The sequence below is a fragment of the Oryza sativa genome, chromosome 5 (genome assembly GCF_034140825.1).
Source record: "Oryza sativa Japonica Group chromosome 5, ASM3414082v1".
Classification (NCBI taxonomy): Eukaryota; Viridiplantae; Streptophyta; class Magnoliopsida; order Poales; family Poaceae; genus Oryza; species Oryza sativa.
The window spans coordinates 15,190,404-15,207,092 of NC_089039.1; the positions used below are offsets into that span (position 1 = coordinate 15,190,404).

Sequence of the window (16,689 nt, forward strand, 5' to 3'; positions counted from 1 at the left end):
ATCGTAGGAACATTGTGACCGGTGGTTAGTCGTTAGAATTTCAAAAATCTTTTCCTTAGGTCTGGGGTACCCATGTCATGTTTCTATTTTTATAGTGACATATATTGATTTACTTAAACGTCGTAGGAATGGCTGAGGATTAGCTCGTCAAGTCATCGAATTTTTCAGAAACACCACTCACCTCTAGATAATTAGGTATGCCACGTCATTTGTTTTTTTTCCAAAAAACCCCCCTGCACTTCCTATTAATTGTGCGCCCGTTCCCGCCGCTATCGTCTGTTCGATCACGCGCGAGGGACTATCTGGCTGTCCACGTGTCCCAGCGTGGCTGCTCTTCCACCATCGTGAGATCATTGGATCAGGAACGGATGCCCTGGATTTGCCAAGAACCCTAGCCACCTCAGCCTCCTTCCCTCGACCTCGCGCGGCTCTCTTCTCGCTCGCCCCGCCTCGCCCTCCTCTCCTCACGCGTGTCGCCTCCTCACTCTCCTCTCGCCGCCGGTGCATGTTGGTATTTCTTACGATCACAGACAAAATCTGCAAGCGCACGGATATACCGATGTAGCACTTCCCCTATGGAGTATTCCAAGGGTATCGAATCCAAGGGAACGTGTGTGGTCAGATCTTTCTCCGGTTCATCCAAGGACACCAAGCAAATGATAGGCCAGGATAGAGAGGATTTACTAGTGAGAAACAGTGTCTAGGGAAAGCTTAACTTTAATCCTAATGCAATACTTCAGGCACTGGCAACCCGTTGTTCCCAGATGTTGCTCTACTACGTACCCGGACAGGGAAGACTTAAGTAATCTCGAGGGCTGTCACTACCTCTACACCCACCTCAAACGTACTATGGGATACGCAGCAATTACTAGATAACAATTACCTAAACACCACGTCTAAGCAATTACTATCTACTTTAGTGTTTATAACTCACCAAAGTAATCACTATATTTTAGTTGATTATAGTGAACAATAATCCCGTATGCTATTTAGGAACTAACCAAGAGATAATTCCCACAAGATAAATCTAAATTACTCAAGAAGAATATTATATTAAATTCAGAGTAATAAACAGAATAAAAGAAATAGGAGAAGATTACCGACAACTCCGGAATTCTTCCGACTCCTTCTACTCTACTCTCGTCCTATTCTAGTATACAATATAGTACAATAGAGCCTCTTATAATTCAGCTCAAGCTTGGAAGTAAGTGATATGATGTCTTTATATAGGGGTAGGTATGACGGTTGGCGAAGGGGAAATGTCCGAAGTGCCCCACAACCGCCATCAGGGAGTGATCTGGGACGTCCATGCCAAACCCCAGGATCAACGGTGATCAGGGAGGTTCGGCCGAACCAGGCCGAACCTAGGCTGGGCCCTCCTGGCCTGGCCTTCGGTCAGTGGACTCCCTGAACCTTCCTCTATCCATTTCTCGGAATTTTGGGTTAATTCATTGATGTTTCGATGAAGTTCATAACTCATCCTTGTATGGATACATATTTCTCCTCACTTTAGTCTGATTTTCCTCCCAACTTCAAGGTTTATCACCTACATACAAATATACACCAATACTATGGAATATGTGAGATTAAGCACCTATCACTATGTTGGATGTTTTATTATCCAAACTTTATGCAAATGTTGGCGGTATAGAATCGATATTTAACAGCCGCCAACAGTGCACCGCCCCCTCTTTCCCCAGTCAGGCTGTCTCATCTGCCAGCGGGAAGGCCGGGGGTGTTGAATCCGGCGACCCCCTCCTCTTCGCAGGCGGATCCGGCTGCCCGGACGAAAGTGTCGTGAGCCACCGCTATCATCTTCTCCACCCCGCTTGGTGTAGTGCCAGATCCGCTGGGAGGCTGTCGATCCGGCGCTTGGTCTCCCCTCGATGGATCCGGCCGCTCAGTGCCTTGGAAGCGAGGGAGCAAGCCACTGCCACCACCATCTTCTCCTCTCCTTCTCCGCACGTCCAACTCCCCTCTCTCCCTCTCAGCCTACCTCCTCTGCTCGCGTGCGCCGTCGCCGCCGCATCTCCCTTCTCCTCTACCATGCTGCTACCACCGCTTCTTCTCAATGAGCCGCCGGATCTCCAAGAAAGGAGGCCAGGGCCGCCGGATTCGGTGACCCCAGTCTCCTCGCTGGCGGATCTGGCGTCCAGAGAAGTACAAGAGTCGTCGGCGCCTTTTCTCCTCTTTCATCCCTGCCACGCCATTGCCTCCTTCTCCGTTAACTTCTCCACCACGATCAGTGCGTTGCGCGCGGCCATGCCCTGTTCTCTTCATTCCTCGCGCACACCGTCACCGCCGTAACATCACCGTCCTTCTCGTCCCTCGCGCCCTCCTCCAGCCTAACATGACTTGGTTTGCCAGCGCATACGAGCGTAACAGGATTATCGATATAAGTCACAACCTAAAAAGGAGAGAGGACAACTAGACTTATTTAAAAAAAAAAAAGCACTACAGGCTGTCGTATTCCCGTGCCTTCGGGGTGGCCCAGCACGGCCCGACCGGCCGACCCTTATTGGGTTGCGCCTGAGCCGTAAGGGGAGCACGTGGGCTGGGCCCGACCGATCTCGGGTCGTGGCGGACTGGGCGGCCCATTAGAAAAGTACAGTATGCGCACGATTTTTTTTCGGTTTTAGATTTTTTTTTAATATTTACAGAAATAATCTATCGACCAAAAAAATTGCAGAAATAGCCCCTGCCGCCCACCTCTGGGGCGGCAAGCTGACGTGGCAAACGGGGGAGGAACGGGCGGTGACGGAGGGAGGGTTTTTTCAGGAAAACCCTTGCCGCCCTCTGATGGGGCGGCAAGGGGCCCGAATGCAAAAAAGCCAGTCGGGGCCGGCTATTTTGCAGGCGGCCCCTTGCCGCCCTCTGGCCGGGCGGCAGGCCTCGCTGCCTATAAAAGGCCTGCTGCCCAGCCCCCAGCCCTCATTCTTCTCTCCTCAATTCCAGTGAAAAAAAAAGAAGAGAGGGGAGGAGAAGAGAAGAAGGGGCGAAGCCCTGCCGGATTCAGACGCCGATTTCAGGTAATATTCATAGATCCTATATGTGACTATTGAGTTAAATAGTGTGTATTCTTTAAAAATTTGTTTGAATAAATACATTATATTTTTAGGGTTTTAGTTGTACTAATCTAGAAGTGCGTATTGTAGATATCGGTAACTACGTAGATCTGCTAGTTTGGAATTAATACATTACCGTTGCATTGGCTTACACAAAAAGATATTACGTTGTAGATGTTTATTGCATGAAAGAGTAATATGATCTAGTTATTTCGTTGACAGATATGTCGAACAAACAAATATTCCAAGTTTACCATGGATGTCACGTCCTGATAAATTCATCCCGAAATAAAAATCATTCTCTAAAAGGAATAATAGAATTAATTAAAATTCGAAAAGAAATTGGCAATCACTAAAATACATACAAGAAAAATTCGAATGTGGTTCGGAGAATTTTTGTTAAATTCTCCGTGGTCTAACAAGAGCCCTCAAATTTTACTTGAATTTTCAGAGCGCCGGAAATAATTATTAAGCAACAAAAACAATTATCAAAGTTTACTAAAAAGAAAAACTAAAAATAAATCCTCCTTCCTCCTTTGGGCCAAGCCCAGCCAAAGTCTCCCTCTCCTCCCTCTCTTTCCCTCCTCTCCCAGGCCTCTCCTCTCCCTCCCGGCCCACTCTTCCCCTCCCCCTCTCGGCCCACTCCCTCCTCCCACTCCCTCCTGGGCTGCCTCTCCCTCCTCTCCTCCTGGGCCGGCCGCCCGGCCCAAGCCGCGCCCAAGCCAGGCCGAGCCGAGCCAGCCGTGCACACGCGCGCCGCGCGTGCGCTGACTGCGCGCCCGACCGCGTGGGGCCCACGCGCCGGTCGTCTCCTTCCTCCCGCCCGGCTCCTCTCACTCCCGTGAAACCCTAGCTCGCTCCCTCCTCCAAATCCGCCTCATTCAAACCGGGGATTCCCAAATTAAGTGGGGGTTTTAATCCCCATTAATTCCTCTTCAATTCCCCCCAATTTTCCCCTTGAATGGCGCCCCCAATCGTCGGGAACGGACGCGTCTTTCCCGGCCGCCTTCCATGGCCGCCGGCCGTGTTTCCCGTCGCCGTTCCGCCCTCTCCCATGCCCGGCTTGCTTCCCTCCGCTATAAAATGGAACCCCCTCCGTGCGTTCTCTCGTTTTAGCCCCTTCCCGAGCTCCCCCGTGGCCGCACCACCTCTCCCTGCCTTCTCCTTCTCTCTCTCCGGTGCCGGCCGGCCTCCAGCCGCCTCTCCCTCCTCGCCCGAGCGCCGTCCGGTCGCGCCGTCACCGCCCTCGGCCTCGCAGCTGCCTCCTCTCCCCCTGTCAGCCCTCCGTTTCACGCGGAAATCACCGGAGACGTGTCCTCGCCGGCAAAACAGTGGCGTTGCCGCCACTGTACTGCCTCCAGCCACCCCTGCCGCGCCGCTCAGGTGCGGGCCGGCTGCGCCGTCTCCTCCCTCGGCGTCGCCGCGTCGACCTCCACCCCGGCCTGCCCTCGGTTTCACCGGAACGCCGTCGCCCACGTCGGTCTCGCCCTCCGCCTCGCCGGAGTTCCTCCGGCAGCCCCGTCCGCCGTGCCTGTGCGCCGGCCGACGTCGCCATCTCCACCTCCAGCATCGCAGCGGCAAGGTCGCCCTCGGCCTCGCCTCCCCTCCATCCGAACCCTGCCGGTGTTCGTTATCGTCGTCTCCGTTCGTCCTCGTCGACGACTCCTCCGGTCGGTCGTTCCTCCTCGCCGGCTCGTCGTCTCGCTGCGCCGCCTCCGTTGTCGGATTCGCAGCGGCGTGTTCCACGCCGTCCTCGTCTTCGTGCAGCCGCTGTAGGCTGCCCACGTCGCCTCCTCGCCGGCCCCGGTCGTCGTCGTCGTCGCCCTCTCGTCGTTCCCGGTCATCGTGGCGTTCGTCCCTCCGTCAAGCCGTTCTCGTTCGTCGTCCTCGCTTCGTCAAGTGCCGCAGCCCCATCATCGTCTTCGTCCTCGCCTCCGCGTTGTCAAGCCTCGTGCCGGCCGAGTCTCGCCTTCGTTCAAGGATCGCCGCCGAAGTCGTTCCCTCGCCGTCCGTCTCCGCCGCGCCCGTTCGTCGTTGTCTTTCCCATGCCTCGTCGCATGGTGGTAAGGATCTCTCCTCTCGCTGCCCCGTCCTCGTCCTTTCGGTGTCGCCCGTGCCCGTTGTGCGGTTGTCGACCCCGGTACCCGTGTACCGGTGTCGGTAGTCGTTCGCTTGTGCGTGTGGTGACCGTGTTAGTGTGCACGCTCGGTAGCCACGTGGTTTCCACGTGTGCAGCCCATGCGGTGTCTAGTGGAGTCCGTTTGTCGGCCACTCGCCTCGGTTCACACGCGGGATCCGCTTCCGTCGACCCGTGGACTGTCTCTGTGTACTCGGTCTACCGTGGTCCCTTAGGTTGACATGTGGGGTCCGCATGTCAACGGCGCAGCCTTCCTGTCTTTTCCAGGCTAGCGCTTACACATGTTTTATAGTTGCAAAGCTTAATTATAATAATCCGCAAATCTCCATATAACAGCATTAAACTTCGGATGATCATATCTTGGTCATACGAACTCTGAATCGACCCGTTCAAGTCTCCTAATGTTTGTTATAACCTAAAGAACCGTGTGCTTTCTTTTTATGTATTGTTATCGCTTCTTTATAGGCTTGTAGCTTTGCTTGTGTGCTTCGCGTAGCTTCTGTCGTTCCGGAGGTTCCAGAAGCGTGGTTCGCGGTCGTCGCCGAAGGTTCGGAAGGCCGTTCTCTCGGAGCAAGGCAAGTCACATCATCCTTGAGCATATTGAATCCCAGTTTATAAAATTATTTTGATTTAAATTAATGCATTATCGCTTTATTTAAATTCCTGCGTTATCACTGTTTTATTTAGCCATGCCTATTTACCTTTGTTATGACCTTATTATTATTGCTATTGTTATTATTACCTTGTTCACCCTAGAATAAACAAAACCCCAACTAGTGGACACTCTATTCATGGTTCCACTAGTATGAATTTAGGTAGATGCTTCGCTGTTTAATTAGGCAACATTAGGTGGTTTTATAACTTTAGACTTGGGGAATTCTCATATCACTTGGATACTATGGAATGGTTGGCTTATTGTGGAATTGGACATACCCCTCTCTTCCTCTTTCAAAGCCCCTAAAACCTGTTTTTCGGTGGGGTTTGGGTGCATGCTAGTTGTGGGAAGTAGCACCCCGGCCACTATAAGGATTAAGCTCGGGCCTCTGTTGCAAAGCACTACCGTACTTCCACATGTCTAGTGGGTAAGGCTTAGTTTGTGGCTCAGTCTGGTTATAAACAAAAGTACACGGATGGAGATGGACGAAGTCGGGGGTCGATGGACATCTCTAGGACAAATGAAGGCTACACGAGCTGCGGCCCGGTAGTCGAGATGTCATGGCACAGGGCCGGTGTCCTGCTGCTAGGGGGCTCAATCCTGCCTGCCTGTCCCGGGGGTTCCGGCCGTAGGTAGGGTTGGGTCGGTACTCTTGTTTATGGCTAGGATGGGTTGGGAACTATGTCACGTCTTCCGTCCGTATACCGTGGTGGTATGTGGCACGTGGTTACACGTGAGGAAGATGTGTCTTGTGGGTAAAGATGTACACCTCTGATCAGAGTATAATCTATTCGAATAGCCGCGCCCTCGGTTATGGGCAAGCCGAGCAATGTACCCAAGTCAGTGTTTTAATTCTTAAAATTTGCTTAACAACTAAAATGTGGAATAGTTGGCCTGGGTTGGCTTGGGACGAGCTGGGACCCAGGGTCGGGTTGCCAGTTCGGTCTGAATCATCGTAGGCCTTGGGTTAAGGCAGGTTCGTGCGGGTTCACGACCTTGATTAATAATACTGTGTAGCTTTAGGATCGTCTTTTTAAAATGGCTTTGGGCAACTAAGTGACTTTTAAATGCTGTTTACTGCAAAACTTAACCCCTATTATTAACCCCTTGTACCCCCTTGCATTAATCATGCATCTGCCGGTGTGACTTGCTGAGTACTGTGGTTGTACTCATTCTTGCTCAATCTTTCCCCCCCTTCAGTAAGAGAAGCTTCGGAGAAGATGTCTTAGGTGGAGTCCTGGCTTATACCCCAGTTGAGCACCTGTGAAGATGGAGCCGTAGGCCCGCAAGTCCGCTGCTGTTTATTTTTGTTTGTCAGGCCTGAAGTGCCTTTGTAATAATGTATATATTATCGATATATTAAAGATGTGCCTTTTGTATCATGTTTGTTTGGTGTACCCCGGCTTTTCCTGGGACGGGGATTAATACACTAGCGTTCGGGAAAAGGCAATTTTCTCGATCGCGACAATGGACCAGGAAACGTCCGTTACGGGCCAACTGGGGTAGATCTGTCAGATTTTATTGTATCAGAAAGGGGAATTGATAGACCGGCTGAGAGGAGTGTACCTTCTATAAAAGGATGGTTAATGAGGGGCTTGAGAGTTGATCCACAGACAAGTGACATAACAATCAATGTTATAGTAAGTCGGGCAACTGAGGGTTTTTATTGGGAACTAATGCCAGTTCAAAACTCTCGAGTGTGGAGATGGTATTTGGAAAATGCATTGCAACGCGGGTGGCCTCTAGCTTTGGTTCCGTTTGTTCACCCGAAGGATCCAGGTGTGCAGATGAACATGGATGATGGCGAGGGACCAAGTGCTGAAGTAAACGAGACTTCTGTGGAGGAGGTCAACGCACGAGAGGACGGGGGCGTAGTAGCTCCAGTGGGCATTCAACCAGGTGGAGTGGCCGACGAGGGGGAGACTGTCGGTGCCATTGTGGATGAAATGGAGAGGGAGGATTCTAACAACGAGCGTGTAGAGGAAGGTGATTCGTCAGATGATGAGATGGATATTAATCCAGCAGAATGGGCTAGTGAGGATTTTTCTGGACTGATCGTCTCTGAAGAGGATAGTGTGAGATGGGAGTACAAAGAAAATGAGGTTATTCAGGGAGCGATTTATAGTAGAGCAGAAGATATGAAGGAGGCGGTAAAACATTTTGCAGTGTCACTTCATAGAGAGTTTAGGGTTGCCAAGTCGAACCGGTCGCAATATGAAGTTCGGTGTGTTAAGGAAAAAGATGGTTGTCCCTGGAGAGTGCACGCGTATAAGGGGAAATGGAAGGATTATTGGACAGTGTCAGTTGTTACCAAGCATACATGTTTTCTACCTGGTGTTCAGAAATACCACAGGAACATTACATGTGCATTTGTTGCATCTGAGATGTATGCGCATGTCATCGATAATCTCACATATGAACCAAGGTCAATAATCCGACACATCGAAGAGACATACAAGTATACTATTAGCTATGCCAAGGCCTGGAGGGCCAAACAGAAAATAATAGAGATGAGATTTGGAACTTACGAAGCCTCGTATGACAATTTGCCACGCCTGCTTGGTGTTATCGAGGAAAGAAACCCTGGGAGCTCTTACGAAGTGAAGAAATTCCCCTCAATTGAACATCCTGGCAAGAGTGTGCTGCAAAGGGCATTCTTAGCTCTACATGCATGCAAGATGGCATTCGTGAACTGTCGTCCTGTTCTCTGCATTGATAGGACATTCTTGACAGGAAAGTATCGGGGCCAGATACTAACAGCAATAGGGGTAGATGGGAACAATCAGGTATTGCCCTTGGCATTTGCTTTTGTTGAGAGTGAGAATACCGACAGCTGGTACTGGTTCCTGAAATTGGTTAAAACAAAAGTTGTTGGTATGAGGCCAAATGTATGCCTGATACATGATAGGCACGCTGGCATTCTGCGAGCGATAGGAGAGTTGCAGTTTGGGAGTATGGAACGAGGATACCCCGGTGTTTGGGAAGATGTACAGAGTAGGTGGTGCATGAGACATATGGGAGCTAATTTCTTCAAGCAATTCAAGAACAAGGAGCTCATGAACATGTTCAAGAGGCTGTGCAATCAGAACCAGGAGAAAAAATTCAATGAGCTTTGGAAGAGATTAGATGAGTTGACAGCCAAATGCAGTGATCAGCGTGCAGCGGCTCCATCGACCGCCGTTGCTGACCCTCCTCAAGCTCTTGGACCTCTCCTAACGGATAGTCCAACATTGGTTAGAAGAACTGGATTGGAGATTCGGAAATTTTCTCAGTGGATTCTGCATGAACCAAAAGAGAAATGGGCCAAGGCGTATGACACAGGTGGTGCTAGATATGGAATAATGACAACAAATTTGGCAGAAGTTTACAACTGGGTGATGCGCGGTGTCTGTGGACTGCCACTAGTTGGCATAGTGGAGTTCATTTTACATGGGACATGCAGGTATTTTAGGGATCGGATCCAGGCAGTTCTTCCCTCTATGCCGAACAACAGCATTTTGTTTGGAGCTTTCAGGCAGAAAAAGCTAGAGGAGTTGCGTAAAAAGGCCATGAAACATCGAGCTCTAGTGCAAGGTACCCAACAGCACAGGTTTGAGATACTATGTCAAGATAAGGCAGGCAGGGGTATCTACCGCAAGAGAGTGAAGCAGGAGTATGTTCTCAAAGACGACGGCACATGTCATTGCTCTTGTGCAAAGCCGAAGCTGCTCCACAGGCCATGCACCCATGTCATTGCTGCCGCAGCGGAGTGTGGCATACCAGATACAGTATATGTGTCACAGTACTTCAGTAAGCAAGCAATATATCATACATGGAGCGGCGAGATTTATGGGTTCGGCATAGCTGGGGAGTTCACAGAGACTAACGATGAAGTACTCAATATTCCTGACCCATCGAAGCTCCGAGGCAAGGCTGGAAGGAGGAGGACTCGTCGCATCCGCAACGATATGGACGAGTCGGAGGCTGGCAGGGTGAAGCGTTGCAGCAAATGCGATGAACATGGGCACACCTACAAGCATTGTCCTAAAGACAAGGAGAAACCAAGTGCGGCGGAGGCAGGACTATCAGGATCAGCAGCAGATGGAGCTCGCCCTACGGGTGAAGGCACTACCTCCACTCGACCACGTCCTAGGCGTCGTCGTGCCACGTCTGGATACGTGGTGTAGTTCTTATGTTCTATGTCGGCATGTGGATTTGCTTGTAATTCGTTTCGAACTTATCGATGTGTTTATGTTTCGTCGTGTAATGTCAGACTTCGGCATGTCATGTCTTTAGGTCTCGTGATGTAACGTCGGACTAAGGCGCCTAACGTCTTTATGTATGCTGATGTATGTCGGACTTCGACACGTAATGTTATGTTATATTATTGAACTCTACATATATGTTAAATTGCACGTCATCGTTATGTACCATTAGTAACGTTTGCTATATTTAAATAGCCTGTACTCTTGTTGTACATAATTAACGCGTATGATTTTATTACTATTTCATAATTTTGCAAGTTATCTTTTGTTTTACATTACTATTTTTTGAATTGTTCTAACACGAAACACTATATTTTTCAGAGATAGCACGTCAGGATACACCTCAGTTGTTGGACCCGGCGATAGATCACCGACACCGGTCTCACCTTACTGCGGTGCAGGGGGCTCAGCTTGGGACGTTTCGGGCACGGACGTGCGGTGAGCTACTCACGGTTCACGACGCCGCGGTAGGCGAGGTGCCTCAGTGGAGCTGGGGTTCCGCGTTGTTGGCGGCTCTGTACCGTGCACTTTGTGAGTCTTGCACGAAGACGGATCCCAGCGCGACCTTTGGTGGGTGCCCTCTCTTTCTTTCTATCTGGGCAGCTGAGAGGATTGCGATCGGCCGCCCTGAGGTGGACCAGCACGCGTACGAGGAGTCACTGTACGAGGAGCGACCAGAGGTCGACTACCCTACGATGGGTACTCTGTGGTGCCGTCGTCAGGTACGTTGCATCGATCTTATCGTATTGTTAAGTTAATTGCTAAGTTCATTGTACATCACATCGATCGTCTCGTATTGCAGCGCCGATGGGCTCACGTCCAGGTTAGGCGGTCGTATCCTGAGTTTGTTATGGAGTTCGACCGCCTTCTGACGACTGACGTCGTGTGGGAGCCCTACAGTGCCGCGGCTACCCAGGCTCGTGCGCCGTTGGGTCTGTCCACACTCTGCACCAGGGACCAGGCGTACTGGATGACTACGGTTCCGATGGTCTTCGACATCTGCGTTGAGCCTCACGCCCCTTTCTGCGTGATGCGTCAGTTCGGCTTCCGTCAGCCCTTTCCAGTACCGTTTCCGACCACCGTCCCAGCTGCTGTTCACCGGTATGATCTTGCACTACGCTTTCCATTGTTGCATTAAAATCTGCCTGTTCACAATAATTTGTAACATCTGTCGTTTCACACTAATATTACACATTAATTCGCAGGTACTCGCGCAAGGGTCAGCAGTCAGCTGGCGACTGGCCCGCCAAGTTGGCGACTTTTGTTGAGGACTGGTTGCTCGCAACCGAGGAGGTCGTGGACCACGAGGGAGAGCCACACACTGAGGAGTCGTACCAGGCCTACCTACGCTGGTACCAGCCACGCACCCGTACTAGGGTCACCTTCGCTCCCTTGGAGCAGCAGCCCCACGTTGCGAGCACTAGAGACCTCTACGCCAGGCACCGCGACCAGGACTTCGCTTGTGTTGTGAGTACCCTGCATCGCACCATTCCTTTATGTTTTCATGTCTTTCTCTTCGTCAAATTTTACGAATATTTACGAACAAATTAACCATGCAGGTCGACGACATCAACCGGGTCGTCGTTGACGGTTCAACGACGATCCAACGTTTAGACGCGGGGATTCCGGTACCCGTATTGGAGCACCTGACGACGTACACGCGGATGGTGGAGTCGATGCGCTCGATTCTCCGAGTGCTCACCTGTCGTGCAGACGACGTTGCTCGGGCAGACGCAGCTGTACAGCGGCCACCCGTACCGACTGGTCTCCGTCCAGCTGCGCACGTTCCTAGGCCGACTCCCCTTCCGCACGGAGGTAAGTATTTTTATTACTACTTCTGTACATGCCTCGCACATATAAGTGAGCCGTTTCACTTGCCGATTGCTTCAGGGTTTCGTGCACCGTTCAGCACCCCGCCTTCCTCGGCTAGGCCTTCTGTTGTGCCCCCCACAGGTACTTAAAAAAACAACATTACTTCCACAATCAATTTACATACATTTTATATCTTAGCTTACAAGGGTCCCGTTGTCAATGTGTAGGTTTCGCCCAGTTCGCTATGACGCAGGCCACCCACTTCTCCCAGGCTGCAGGGTCAGCGTCACAGGCAGCCGGCACGTCCAGTCAGGGTCCACCACTGGACCATGCTGGGACCTCGTTGGACCCCTTCCTGTCTTCCACCGTGCTCTTCGACATCACTGACTTCGACTTCGCTTCAGGCTCGACAGAGGACGTCATCGGCTCTTCACAGCTGGGAGGCGCACCGCCGGTGCAGACGCAGGACCAGGCGCAGGCCACTCCTCTGCGGGACACTCGTGCTACCCGTGCTGTGCCACCGGATCGTTTCACCTACTCCCAGGACCACGTGCGAGCACAGGCCCGGAGGACCAAGCGTGGTCGCGGCGCGGGGCAGGGCCAGTAGAGCAGTCTTCTTTTTGTTTACTTGCTTCACTTTCCAGTACTGTATGCTTGTGTAATGACTACGTTGTTGTTATATGTGCACGATACCTTTCGGCGCATGCACGATACCTTTCGGCGCATGCACGACTACTTTCTGCCGCACCGATGCAGCCTCCTTTATTCGCGTGTGATACGAGTATTTGCCCGCCATTTGGCACATACGACCAATGTAACTTTCGGCGCCGATCATGCATGTATCTTTCGGCGCCAATCAGGCGTACCCACCATACCCCACCACGTTCACATGTCAAGGGTATCACTCGATTTTTTGCGTCTATATAAGTCGCCTTAACGAGTGAGGCCTCACAATCTTTCAGAACTCAGTCACATTCAGTACTCTCTTCCCCACTTGCTTCATTACAAATCCGACCAGCTTTCGTCAATGGCTAGACGCCGGGGTGTTGAGGATCCAAACTGGCGTAGCGATTCTTGTGTATACCTACTACCACCTTGGTGCCAGCGTCCTCTCTGCCTATGCGGTGATCGATGCTAACTAATGGCTTCGAGGAATCCTGATATTCGAGGAAGGCGCTTTTTTAGGTGCCCTAACTATGACCGTGAGGTATTTTATTATCTGCATATGCTTATTCATTCCGTATGGGCAATCGCTTTATTCTTCGTAACACTACTCTATTCGGCAGACCCGCACTACGGCTTGCGCATACATCGAGTGGGTCGATACAGAAAATCCCGTTCTTGACCTAACCACTTGTTTACAAGAAGGTCGCTGGTATTTCGCATCCGAAAGTACTGAGCAATACTTACAGAGAAAAGCGGCTTATGAACGACAATGTCGTGAACAACAGAGCGACTGGCGGGTGCTAACTACGGCACTCCCTCCATGGGATGCCCGTCCAAGATGCAGGTGTGGTGATCGTTGTCAGGTTCTTCGTTCCATAAATCCTACAACATTGGGTCGAAGGTTCTTTGTTTGTCCAAATATTCTTGACGACGATTTCATGGTAAGAATATTTTGATTACATGATTCCTTATTTTCTCACAACATTTACTAACTTTGCTTGCTTTACATCTATTCTTTCCTCCCAGGAACCACCAAGGAGATGTCAATACAGAGAATGGATAGACACCAGAAGGGTTCTAACTCCACCTAGCCGTGTTGTGCAGCTTGAACTACCAGAGCAATACAGGGTTACTAAAGCGCGGTTTGAGAGAGGAGAGGGATCCTCACGTAGGGGTTAGCTATTATCGGACAACTTGGCATATTGAAATTTCTACTGTCATGTTTCCTTGTCCCATTACTACATCGTCGTTGTGTTCAACTATTGCACTACCTCCCTCCTAGTTCGAATCTAATATCATCTATGTAACCGCAATGCAAATAGTTGTATCATGTTCAAATTGTACTACTATTTCTTCATGTTACATAATTCTCCTTGTTTAAGTCCATATAATGTTTCTACGACCTAGACTGCGATAGGCCTATATAAATTATCCGAGTACTAATACGTCGAATAAGGTACAAAATATTATCTCACTTAACATATGAAATTGCGCAACAACCAACTTCAATACATTTTTATAACAATATTAACAAGTTTTACCAATAAATACTTCTTTATTTATTATTAACATTACATAGAAAAATCTTTTGGCCGTACTTTTTCATCTGGGTCCCTTGCCGCCCTCTATTGGGGCGGCAAGGGACCCAGATGAAAAAGTACGGCCGCAAGCTCTGAATGGGCGGCCAAAATTGCAATTAGCCCCTTGCTCACATTTTGGCGGCAGGGGCTATTTCTGCAACTTTTTTGGTCGATAGATTATTTCTGTAAATATTAAAAAAAAAATCTAAAAACGAAAAAAATTCGTATGCGCACGATCCTCCTCTCTTCTATCAAATCCTCCAGCCTGAAACCCCCCTAATCCCCTCCCGCGCGCGAAAGCAAAACCCTAGCAATCTTGATCCGTCCCTTTCCGCGAGACCCTTCCGCCGCCATGGCCGCTGCCGACGCCGTGGCACCCGACGACGGCGATCACGCCGTCCTCCGCGACGACGAGCGCGGGATCCCTCGATCCCTATCCCTCCTCGCCGCGCTCGTGGAGGCCGAAGCCCTCCGCCACGCCGCCGCCGCCGCCGCCGACGCCGACGCCGACTCCGACCGCATCCGCGCCTTCCGCGGCGGCGCGACGCCCACCGTCCGGATCGGTGAGTTCCTGGAGCGCATCCACACCTTCATCCAGCGGGAGAGCGTCCGCCACGTGATCGAGCTCCAGGGCGCGTGCTACGTGCTCGCCGGGATCTACCTGTTCCGGTTCATACGCAGCGGCGCCGCGCGGGAGGCGGGGATCCTCGTCGATCCTTCCATCGCGCACCGCCTCGTCGCCGTCGCGATCTTCGTGGGCGCCAAGTTCGGTGGGCCCATCGACAGGCTCCCGACGAGGTGAACCGTGGTGTTCGAGACCAGCTCGGACGCCGCGATCTGTGCCAGGGAGATGGCCGGCCTCGAACGGCGCTTCCTCATTGTCGTCGATTACCGCCTGTTCGTCAGTGCTGACGAGTTCGACTGGTTCTGCCGTGTCCTGGAGCGAGGGCCGCGTCCAAGCGGGAGATGCGGCGGCGGCGGTGGTGGTAGGAAGAGGACGGCGGCAGAAGCTGTGGAGGGAGAAGCGGAGGACGACCGCCGCCGCGTCTGGGCCTCCTTGCCGCCGCCATCAGTTGTCGCCAACTAGGTCCACGATTTCTGCATCCACTGGTTCAATTATTTACATAATGTATTTTCTTTTGCTGCTTGTTGTCTACGAGTTGTTTGCAGGTGGCAAGGGTGGAGAAGATGCAGTTGGCGTTGGAAGAGTTCGATCAGACGAGGCAAGGGTGGAGAAGATGCAGCCGGCGTTGGAAGAGTTCGATCAGCGGCCATGAGTAGAGTGAAAAAAACACCAGTTTTACTCATAGGATGTTTAGCAACTGTTAGCTCTGTCAAATTATCAATCCCTGTCTTGAATTTCCATCTTATTGGAAGTAGATAAAGAAATGTTAATGATGTCCTTTTTTCTATCTTTCTGTTGTATGAAATCTATATCAATCTGGAAAATAATAAAGAAGTCTTTTCCAACCTTTGTGGTGTACGAAATCTGTATCAATCCGGAAGTTAATGAAGAAGTATTTTTCTGCCTTTCTGGTGTATGAAATATGTGTCGATCTGGATTCTGAAATGGAATCCTCTTGTGTATGAAATTTGTATCGATCTGACACTGGAATGGAAACCTCTCTTGCTGTGGCTTTGCGATGTGTTTGATGGAGCCTCTTGAGAATGAAACTCTTCTTTTGTCATCACAAAAAAGTTCTGATGATGCTTATTCCTCTTTACTGGTTGATGCCTGAAGCTATGATGAAGCACCGGCGTTGTCTAGTTTTGAATCTCCAGATAGCATTGATGAGGCTCTCAGCTGTTTGATCTATCTGTCGGCAGGCTAGTGTCCTGAAGATAGCAAGATATCAGCACTGAACATTGTGCTCTGTAGCAGTCTGTAGTGTTAGACTGGCAATGCAGAAGCGAGACATAGTATAGTTTTGTCCTGGAATGGCCGGTTGATTAGTTGAATTACATGTAATTAAGCGTATGTAAAACATGATTTATTATCTGAGATTGCTGTTGATTGGTTGGATTCAATGTAACTGACACTATTGTAAGCTTATATTATCTGTACCGACTGCTCATAAACACTGTTACACTGAAATCTTATATTCCTGTTCAACGAAATATATTCCCTATTTAATTCATTGCTTTGTCAAACTTCTTGAGTCGTACATATTCAATGAAAATTTTCCTTTCGTTCAATGAAGTGCTAACTCTATATGATTGGAAAGTCACAAATATCCTAAAACTAATCCCAAGAGAACAGAGTACAGTTGTTAATACTTACACTATTCTGAAGCAAACAGTTAGTTCAGTGGCCCATTGTCCTGACAGTGATAGCACAACATTGTGCTACTTGAATTGAAAATAAAGAACTCTAGCATGTTTTGCTCCTTCAGGTTTACTCAGCATGGATATAACTCTTCAAGAATTGACGACAGGCTCTAAACAGAACACTTTCAGGTTTACAACTACAATGTTCCCTCAACCCATACAAAATATTTCTGAACTTCTCTGAATTCTGAATTTCTGACGG

General features: G+C 50.1%; 2 protein-coding genes across 2 annotated transcripts; both read left to right on the forward strand.

The window, feature by feature from the left end:
- Nucleotides 1-3,842: 3,842 nt before the first annotated feature.
- Nucleotides 3,843-12,660, forward strand: LOC136356443 (uncharacterized). Its single transcript, XM_066310339.1, has 7 exons — nt 3,843-5,128; nt 10,423-10,823; nt 10,904-11,202; nt 11,307-11,568; nt 11,661-11,916; nt 11,992-12,054; nt 12,141-12,660. The coding sequence occupies exons 1-7, from the start codon at nt 4,027-4,029 to the stop codon at nt 12,518-12,520; spliced, it is 2,763 nt and encodes a 920-aa protein (XP_066166436.1). The 5' UTR covers nt 3,843-4,026; the 3' UTR covers nt 12,521-12,660.
- Nucleotides 12,661-14,437: 1,777 nt separating this feature from the next.
- On the forward strand, nt 14,438-15,631 carry LOC9269449 (cyclin-P4-1-like). The gene has a single exon (XM_015782857.3). The coding sequence runs from the start codon at nt 14,512-14,514 to the stop codon at nt 14,959-14,961; it is 450 nt and encodes a 149-aa protein (XP_015638343.1). The 5' UTR covers nt 14,438-14,511; the 3' UTR covers nt 14,962-15,631.
- Nucleotides 15,632-16,689: the final 1,058 nt, after the last annotated feature.

Bases quoted from the DNA above. Each gene is read 5' to 3' on its own strand.
- LOC136356443 (XM_066310339.1), top strand. From the start codon at position 4,027: ATGGCGCCCCCAATCGTCGGGAACGGACGCGTCTTTCCCGGCCGCCTT. The intron at 10,824-10,903 runs GTACGTTGCATC...CTCGTATTGCAG, and splicing joins CTCTGTGGTGCCGTCGTCAG to CGCCGATGGGCTCACGTCCA. The intron at 11,569-11,660 runs GTGAGTACCCTG...TTAACCATGCAG, and splicing joins ACCAGGACTTCGCTTGTGTT to GTCGACGACATCAACCGGGT.
- LOC9269449 (XM_015782857.3), top strand. From the start codon at position 14,512: ATGGCCGCTGCCGACGCCGTGGCACCCGACGACGGCGATCACGCCGTC.